The sequence below is a fragment of the Rhinolophus ferrumequinum genome, chromosome 3 (genome assembly GCF_004115265.2).
Source record: "Rhinolophus ferrumequinum isolate MPI-CBG mRhiFer1 chromosome 3, mRhiFer1_v1.p, whole genome shotgun sequence".
Classification (NCBI taxonomy): Eukaryota; Metazoa; Chordata; class Mammalia; order Chiroptera; family Rhinolophidae; genus Rhinolophus; species Rhinolophus ferrumequinum.
The window spans coordinates 7,392,192-7,402,249 of NC_046286.1; the positions used below are offsets into that span (position 1 = coordinate 7,392,192).

Here is a 10,058-nt window from a genome sequence, read left to right on the forward strand (position 1 = left end):
AATAACAAACTAAGTGTAAATACATCCCTTGGACCAGATGGCATCCACCCACCCCTTCTGCAGGAACTCAAGGGGGAGAGTGTGGAATGTTGCCCAAACGCGCGCCCCATCTTTACAGATAGCCAGTGAATTGCCGGTTTAAATCCTGCCCAGAAGAAGGGTTCAGAGTGAGCCCTGGGAACTGAAGGTTTCCCGCCGAAAGCAGGCTGGTGTGAGAAAGGACATGATTCCTAGACACGTAAACCAAACAAGCCATTGAGAGGGAATCAACATGGCTTTCTCTGAGGGGAAACTTGCTAAATGCCCTAGGTACTTGCATGCCTGGGAGACCAGCGAATAAGTTTGGCTCTCAAGAAGTTTACATAAAGGGCATTTTTTTTGAAAATTTGTATTGAAACCAGGGGAACTGTTTTGCTACCTCATGGATCCTCAAAACAGGAGGGATTTGGGTTTTTTGTTTGTTTGTTTTGGTTTTTGGTTTTTAAAGATTTTTATTGGGGAAGGGGAACAGGACTTTATTGGGGAACAATGTGTACTTTTAGGACTTTTTTCCAAGTCAAGTTGTTGTCCTTTCAGTCTTAGTTGTGGAGGGCGCAGCTCAGCTCCAGATCCAGTTGCTGTGGCTAGTTGCAGGGGGTGCAGCCCACCATCCCTTGCGGGACTCGAGGAATTGAACTGGCAACCTTGTGGTTGAGAGCCTGGGCTCCAACCAAGTGAGCCATCTGGAAGGCAGCTCAGCTCAAGGTGCTTGTTCAATCTTAGTTGCAGGGGGCGCTGCCCACCATCCCTTGTGAGATTCGAGGAGTTGAACCAGCAACCTTGAGGTTGAGAGCCCACTGGCCCATGTGGGAATCGAACCTGCAGCCTTTGGAGTTAGGAACAAGGAGCTCTAACCGCGTGAGCCACCGGGCTGGCCCTGGGATTTGTTTTAAAATAGTTACTTGACTAGGAAAGTATTTTGACATGCTTGAATATACTTTACATTTGCAAAAAATGTTCCAGTATTGCTAAGTGATTCTACAGTATGTTTTTTAATAGTTGATATTTCATGTGACATTTTAAGTTCTTTTCCTGTCAATTATTATACATCCTATCTTTGGTTGTGCTTGACTCTTATCACTGAGTGAAATTAAGCAACTCATCCAGATTTCCTTCAAATGGCCTCCTGTATGACTTCTTGTTCTTTCTGCATTGTGCCCCACTTCTAACTCCAATGCAAGCAGTATATACCAGGGGTGCCAAAAAAAAGCATACACAAGACTTGTATTCGTATTTTGTTATTGATATATATTATTACAATTTTTTAAATTTTTTTTTGTATTGGGTAACTGTGTTTTTCCCAGGGCCCATCAGCTCCAAGTCGTTGTCCTTCAGTCTAGTTGGGGAGGGCGCAGCTCAGCTCCAAGTCCAGTGTCCATTTTCACTGTAGTTGTGGGGTGCGGGGGAAGGAGGGCACCGCCCACCATCCCATGTGGGAATTGAACCAGCAATCTTGTTGTTAAGAGCTTGCACTCTAACCAACTGAGCCATCCGGCCACCCTTGAGTATTACAATTTTATATAGTTTTTTTCCTTTCTTGAAACCTGTATACGTTTTTTGGCGCCCTCTGTATATAGTATAATGGTTTGGAGCACAAGCTCCAGAAATCCCAGCCCAGCACACGATTCTGTGACCCTGGGCAAGTTCCTTAACCTCTGTGCTTCAATGTCCTCATCTGTACAGTGGAGGTAATGTGTATCTCATAGAGCTGACGTGAAGATAAAATGAGTTACAAGCGCCCGTGAAGCATCCAGGGCTCTGTCTGGTATGTAGTGAGTGCTTAATACATGTATTGCCATCATCATGGTTATTCTCCTGATATTCTTCCTCTAGCTCTCCACTTCTTCCATCTATTGAACATTCTCTGATGAGTTTCCCCTAGACCTTTTCCTTACCCATTACCTACTATCCCTTCTTCTCCCTTGGCCCCTTATCTAATTCTCTCTCTCTCTCTCTCTCTCACATACACACACACACACACACACACACACACACACACACAGCTCAAATTCCTCTGCCATATTCCTTTTCCTCTGGGATCTGTGGATTCTTAGCAGGTACCTGAGCCCTTTCCTACTATTTCAGCCATTTCCAGCTTTTCTTCTGTGAAAGCCATTGCCCCTTTCCATTAATTTGGAATCTTCTTTATCTCTAGATGAAAGCACCTGGTTTGTGACTAACACTTTCTTCCACGAGCCGTGATCCTTTGGTTTCTACCTCTTTATCTCTTTCCTAAATTGATCAGTGTATTGGGCAGGTTTTTGCATTGTTACAGCAATGGGATTTGAGGTGGTGGTGGTGGTAGTGGTGGTGGTGGTGGTGGTAGTGGTGGTGGTGGTGTGTGTGCATTCCTCGGCGTAGCCATCAGGTGGCAGAGTGGTTTCTCACATTTGGCCTCACTGCCAGTGGGGACGGTGGGGACATTCACTTGGCCAGGGGTGGGATTACTACCAGGCTTCTAGCAAGGCTACAAGAAGTGGAAATTACAGGTAGATCCTATCCCAACAAAGAATACTCTCTTCTAGAGAGATCATGCCTTTGTTGGTTGCTTTTGTTTAACAATTGTATGTGTACATAACCATTATAGAAAAATTAGGAAAAATAAAAATTAGGTATCTGAGATCTTACCACACAAAGATGATACATTTCCTTCCAGACATTTCATTATGCCAATCTATATGAACAGATTCATGTTGTATGTATATAACTGTTAAAGGAACCATTTTGTATCCTTTGTTTTAAAACCTCTCTTTATCACTTTACAAAACATAGTGGATGTTCTATAATGTCAAAAAGTATAGATCTACATCATTTCCTCCATTTTCTTATTTTTTACATATTACATGTGTAAAAATTTTGAAAATATTAAAATAATAACTTGGCTGCAGGGTGTTCTGTTTTAAAGATTGACCGTTATTTAATGAGAATCACTCTCTGTGTGACATCTAGGGGTTTCCTTCCTTGGGATATCATTATTAGGCCTGCATCTCAAGTGTGCTTTTATTCCTTCAGGAGCTTTTTAATTCCTCTGGTGGTAACCCCAGACCTGGTTGCCTGCGGGAATCATTGGAGACGCTTGTGAAAGGTGTGGATTGCCGGGTCCCATCCCAGGTCTTTAGAATCCAAAACTTGAGGAATGAGTCTAGGTGCGTGTATTTCTAAGAGTTTCTGCAGTCTTCAGCTCTTGCAACCTGGTTGGAACCACTGGCTGTGGTGACAAGTGGGAGGATCACCATTGAGTCTCCAGGCCCCTGGAATTTTCTTGCTTCTGTGCTGAGAGGCTAAGCAGATGTCATTCCTTCAGCTTCCCTTTCGTGGAAAGTGGGGGCTGCTTCTGAGTCCATGAGGTATGCCCTCAAGAAATAGGATAGCAATTTGACCTCACCCAGCAAGCTGGTTGAAAGTGGGAGTGAGATTCTATGCCAACAAAAGCAATTTGTCCAAAAAGGAAAGTTTTCCAATGAGTGAAGTTAGAAAATTTAACATTAAGTGTTAATGTGGACACTTAACATTAAGTGTTAAACTGGACGCTGGAGGGAAGTATAAGAGTTCTTGTGAGCTGCCATGTGGATCAAGAGAAGGACCAGCCACAAGAAGAGCAAGGGACTGGAATCTAGAGTCCACATCTAGAAGGCAGGAGGTCCCTGCATGTGAATGGAAAACTAATTATAGTTTTATTTTCAAAGACCCCTAATTCAAAGTTAGGATTTTGTACAATAATGAGCATAGGCAACAAAGCACAGTGATATGAGCGGGACCTGTCTTTGTTGCGAATCACAAGTATTTTGGTGTCATATTAAGTTGTTTCAGGTATCTCAAAACGTTGTTCATCACTACTTTGACATTATGGTAGTTATTTAATCTGCCATTAGATCTTGTTATAGAACATATTAATGAAGTACATTCAAAAGGTGAAATCTTTGCCAGGTTGGGTGGGGGTGGGGTGCTTGCAGGGAAGGCACAGGAAGCAGGAGAGGAGTCAAAGGGGCCAGAGGTCAGGGAGACAAGAGGTCATGGAGGACAGCATTATATACCAAGGCACAATAAGATAACATTTTTAAAAAATAAGATAAAAATGAAGGTTCTCTTTAAAAAAGAAAAAAAAAAATGTGGATTTAGAACTGAGGCTAAGACAGAACCCTGTGAGAAATGAGCGCTCATAGCAGCTGAAAGTTTTTAAAAGCAGTGTTAGCATGTGGGTAGATTGAATGAATATCAGTGACTGGTTGAGGAACTGGTCTGGTTGAATTTCGGTATCAGTGATGTGATGGGAGGGTGTATTTGTTTACCATGGACTGAGAGGGTGTGGACGGATAGAAAAGCACACAGCCTGATTGCTTTCTCCTTGTGTTCTTCCTGTGGGTTCTCCACCATTTTGCCCCAAGGCGTGGAGTGCTATTCTCAGGCTTGGAGACCAGGGAAAGGAGTTGCAATTAACAAAGTTTGTTTGTTGAGAGTGTCCAGTGTGATGGAGATCCGGGGAAATGAGCGCTTTTATGGAATGCAGTTTCTGGAGGAGTGTTAAGTACTTTAAAATTGTTCATGCTCTTTGACACAGTGATTTTCATTCCTAGGAATCTCGCCCAAGGAAATAACATAAAATATGGCTTTATGCACAAGGCTGTTCACTATAATTTCATTATAGTGAAAACTAGAAATAAGTGCTCAAAACAGAATGATGTAGACTAAATTATGGTACATCTGCATCATGGAAAATTGTTTGGCCATTGATAATGTCTACCGGGAGTTTTTAGTATTAGAGGACATGCTTATGATAAACGCTAAATGGATCAAAATTATGTAGAGAAAATATTTCAACTGTATAAAATGTGCAGAAAAAGGACTGGAAGGAAGTATGCCAAAACATGTAGAAGTAGCTTCCTTTTGATTATGAAGTTATGGGTAGTTTATTTTCTGTTTTACTTTTACTAAACAAAACTCCCACAGAATGTGTATTATTCAAAAAAAAAAAGTTCTCTCACACTGATAACATACAAAGACTTTATTGTAAAAAATGAAAACAAAGGGCTTGAAAGATATAGAAGTATAGTGAGAAAACGTGAAAGTCTCCATTCCTAAAAGTAACCACTGTTTATAGTATACCACCTAGCCTTCTAAAATTTTATATACATATGTACATACATAAATTATAAATACATTATATTTTCCTGTTTACCTAAGTGACATACTATACATATTTTTCTGCAATTTACTTTTTTCTTTTTTTCCTCCTAAAAATGTCTTAGATATCTTTCCACCTTGGCACATGTAAGTCCTTCATTTGTTATAGAAGCTGCTTTGTATCATGATACGGATAATTATGGTTTATTTCACTATTCCCATACTGATGGATACTTCCCTACTGTCATTTTCCCCACTATTTGAAGCAATGATGCAGTGAATACCTTTGTGTGGGAGTGTGACTATTTTCCTAGGAGGGGGACATAGAAGTAGAGTTGCTGGATCAAACCCCATGTGCATTTTTTATGTTGATAGACATGGCCTATTTTTGTTAAGATGATATAAATGTACCTCCTGTAATCAAGACCTTAAAATAATAGTGGCTTAAAACAAGATAGGTATTTACTTTTCTTCGATTAACAGGCTTAAATGTAAGCAGCCCAGGGCTAACATGGCTCCAGGGTGGCAGGAACTCATTTCTTCCATCTTGTTTGGTCTGTCATCTTCAACACATGGCTTTAATCTTGTGGTCTAAGGTGACTGCTTCCACGCCTCTATTTATACCCATTTTCTAGGAAGAGGAGAAGGAAAAAAATGTGTAGGGCACGGCCTAGAAGTTACACTGCCCCAGAATTGGCCACACATAACAGTGATGTGTGGCCAGTCTGATTTAGGCAGCTTTGTGCCCAGCGAAATTTCCGTTACTAACAGAAGAAATCCTATAAAAGATATGCACTGAAATTTTCACTGAAAATTACAAAACACTGCTGAAGTATTCAGATCAGCCAAAGTGAGGTTTTTAAAAGTAACTGTGGCATGTGGGTGAGCCACTGGCTTCTGTACATGACCTGGTCACAGCACTCTGCCATTTGTCTCTTTGGTCATTTTCCCTTTTTTCTTAGTGATTTGTGGGTACTCTGTTTTTATTTTGGACATTAACCTTAATTTTTTTTATAGTTTCTTATATTTTAATTTTATTATAGGTGTCTCTTGACATATTAAAGTTTCAAAATTATATGTAATCAAATCTGTCCGTCTATTTATGGCTCCAGAGTTTGTCTTGCTACTATTACTTTTATAATCAGAAAAATAATAAGAATATCCAGTTCAGAGAGAGAAAGAACTTGAAACAGCAGCAATAGCATGGATAACTAAATTACAGAGAGAACCTAAAAGCTCACATTGATTTTTATTCTTATATCCTCTTTAATAGGCTATCTCCATAGAGCTGTATGGAGGGCTTGGGCTTTGAAAATGGAATAGAATTTAGACAGGTGGAGGAGAAAAGAGAAGGTGTTCCAAGAAAATGGAACGACTTAAATTGAACTGTGGAGGCACAGATAAATCTGGCCGAAGTGGGCCTGGCAGGATGAGGCGTGTACGTTGGGAACAGTGGAAAATGAGCTGGACAGGTTGGTTGAGGATGGTCTTTGGAGAACAGGGCAGAGGATAGAAGCCGTGATTACAAGTGAACATTGGTGTTTCAGAAAGATGTCAGATGCAAAAGGATCCGTAGCAGTCTCCAATAAAGGTTTGTGTTTTTGTTTTCAAAAGGAAGCAAATTAAGTTCCTTACAAAAGGGAAATGGTTGAGTAAATTAGGGTATAGCCACGTGATGGAGTACTAATAGTGAATGTAATCATTTTTGAGGGCTGCATGGAAAAACATGAAAATTACAGTTAAATTATTTGAAAGCACATAAAATCATAATTATGATTACAACTATTTAAAGAAATATGCACATGAAAAAGACTGAAAAGGAATACTTCAAAATTAGGAGAGATATTTGGATGATGAGTGATTACTTTTCTCTTGTAAATATCCTTATTTCTTGTTGTCATTCTCTGTGTATAATATTTTTAAAGAGGCAGGTGTTAGTGGATTGGAGAATTAGCAGAGGCCTTTCACGGCTTCCTGAAGGGGAACTAGGAGCTGAGAGCCGTGTGCCATTTGGGAGTGGGGAGGCCAGACCCTTTGGCATGTGTAGCCCAAGAGAAAGGGGCCCCATTTCAGGGCCTGCTGGCCCTTCGCTCTGTAGTCCCAGGATGATCAAATCCCTTCCTTGCATTCCAGGGTCTCCTCATGCTGCTACAAAACCTACCTACGATACACTGGGGCAACGAAGAGATCGGGCTGCTGCTGGCTGAGGCGTACCGACTCAAGTACATGTTTGCTGACGCCCCTAACCACTACCGCCGATAGGTGCTGTCTCCCTGTGAGGACCCAGACTGTCCCATCTCTGATGGCAATCTGATCACTGTGGCCATTGTGGAGCCGCGGACCCCGGCCGGGAACCAGTCCTGCTGTAGAAAGCTCACGTCCGCCGCCCAAGTCTTAACTCTCTGGCGTGCCTGTCCACCACTCCATGTCTCTGGATGGTTCTCCCGGACCACTGTCAGTGTTCCATGCCATGTGGACGGGCCCAGCTCTGGGAGAGGACACAAAAGGAGGTACAGGGTCGTCTGCCCCTTGAAAAGAAACTGGACAAATGAAGGGTAGGCTCAGGGTCTTAACTCCCATTGTCTCTCCGTGGACTGGCTGTCTCTTGCCTCCTATCCCCCACTGATACTGTTGTTTTTTGTGACATAGTTTGATTCAGTCACAGGTCAAAAACGCCTTATGTTTTCAAGAGACTCTGGCCCGCCCCCCACCCCCACCCCATCCCAGCTCTTTCCTTTCTGCCCTAGTCTGAGCCAGTGAGGTGCAGTTTTTAGACCATGTTTCTCAGATGGAGGAGGCACCAGTGCTTTTAACTCTGGGAAGAGACCTGCACCCGAGGGCTAGGGGTTTTGTTTTTCCTTTTCTCACCAGTACGTGAGCGTGCATTTGTGTGTGTGGATGAGTGTACACACCCATCAGCATTTACTTACATGTCTGAATTTCTGTGTCCCCCTCACAACCAGCTGGGAAGGGCCCCCGTGACCAGGTGTACAAGCATCCCTTGCGAAAGGATCAGGACAGGGGAGGGAGAAGGGGCTTTTTACCTCTCCAAACCCTTTTTCCATGATGACCCACTCCAAGATATGTGTAAATGGTGTTATTATGTATATGGGTAAAGATGTACAAATATATGTCCTCTTTGTAGCAGATATGATTTTATATTTATAATGTGCATCAACATGTGAAAGCAATCTAGGTCACTAGCACAGATGAAGTCGCCAGGGAAGTGGCTTCGGTGCCTCCAGGTTGGTTTCTGGGCGCCCCCCGGTGAGGGAGGTGAATGGGAGTCTGCTAGAGTGAGCGTAGCTGAGCAGATGGAGCTGCTTCGAAAAGCAGTGGCAGCCATCCCAGACGTCAGTGTCCCAGACTGTTTTCCTCCTCCCCCCTCCCCACCCCTGCCTAGGCATTTGTGGAGCACCTGCCCTGCTCCTTCCCCATCTCCAGCAGACAGAGCTCCCCACCCTTCACCCCTGGAGAGGACCACAGAGACGAAGCTCTTCCACGTTCATCGCCCCTGCCTTTCCCCTGGAATCTGGGGAGGGCCTTTGTTTTCACATTTTTAAGTCAGCATTATACTTAAGACAGAAACTGACTGTCAGTGCCAAGGAAAGGGGTTTCCTGTGTGTCCCTGGGGTTTGGGGCTCTTCTCAGAGAGAGGCATTCTGTGTCCCCCACTGTCACCATCACACCCCACTCAGCTCATGAGATGTGTGACCCATGTTCGATTTTGGGTGTTTGGTAGTAGAGAAGTGGGGGATGGTGGCAAGCAGTTGTCATCTTGGGAAGCCAAGCAGTGTCCCAGTGGTGATACCCTTGAGTCCCTGCCAATGGAGCCCCAGCACGCAGGCATGTTCATTTCTCATCTGGAGCTGTTTCTCAGGCATCTTCCTAACCCTGCTCCCCCTCTTCGGTGTGCCTCAGTGGTCTCCACAGAGAGGGCTCGTGACCTGCCCTCAGCCCGACAGAAGAAAGACACTTGTGTTCCCAAGTGGTGGTTTTATTTTTTTAGTTTTTATGTTTGTATGGGACATTGTGGATAAAGTGAAAGAATTGTAAAATAAATAGTTTATTTCCTCCTCCACTGCTGATTTTTCTCGCATGGCTTTGTGTCACCTGGAACCAAAGGAGTCTATTTTCTCAGGTTTTCCTCATTGATACTCGTCAGGATGGGGGACAGGCCCTCTGTAGGGCAAGCAAGGGATCAACAGAGATCAGAAGGCAGTTTCAGAGGACATCAGCAAACCCTTATTACTGAGCACCTCCTTTGCGAAGGATTCTGTGGCAACTACGAAAATGAAATAAAAATGAAATAAAAACATGGTTCCCAATAGCTGACATTTATAGAGCACCTCACCATGTGCCAAGCACTGGGATAAGCTCTTTACGAGGATCATTTAATGTATCCAAAAGGAGTATATAATGTAATGGACGTTAGAAAACAGACTAGAATTTCAATGCGGGACGAAAGCCTAGAGATACCTAGTTCAACACCCTCATTGTTCACAGAGGAAAACTCAACCCAAGGCCCAGGAAGTGAGAACAGGAGGAGGGCCTTCTGCTTTGCCTACACAGTGTTTTTCCTACCAAACCACTGAGAACTAAAATGTGTTCAAACACTAGCCCTCTCTTTAGGGTCTTCATTAAGGTTTTTTTTCGTTTTTTTTTTTCCTTTTTGGTTGTTGGCTGGTTTTTCTCTTAGTAACCCGTCTCAAGCAAAGCAGTTTACTGCACTTTTATCCACAGTGTCAATTGGAATGGTATCTTCACCTGGAACTTTTTCCTGGGAGTCGTTTAAGACTGTTTCTTGGTTTCAGTCATTAGGATTAAATTCAACCACGTGTAAGAGAAACCAAATTAAGTGGCATGGGAATTTCCTTCTTCCTCCCATAAAAGTCCAA

At 43.0% G+C, this 10,058-nt stretch overlaps 1 protein-coding gene across 5 annotated transcripts in view; it reads left to right on the plus strand.

The window, feature by feature from the left end:
* Positions 1-9,359, plus strand: part of LOC117020381 (TBC1 domain family member 22B) — a 65,932-nt gene extending 56,573 nt beyond the window's left edge. Inside the window, exon 13 of one of the 5 annotated variants that reach the window (XR_004422684.1) lies at positions 7,294-7,338. Coding sequence is in view for 4 of the 5 variants with exons in the window: in XM_033102827.1 (XP_032958718.1) it covers positions 7,294-7,422 (129 nt within the window). In the remaining variant the exon portion in view is untranslated. Of the gene's footprint in view, positions 1-7,293 lie in introns of all 5 variants that reach the window. The other 4 variants (XM_033102827.1, XM_033102825.1, XM_033102826.1 and 1 more) reach the window with 4 other exon arrangements.
* The last annotated feature ends 699 nt before the right edge of the window (positions 9,360-10,058 follow it).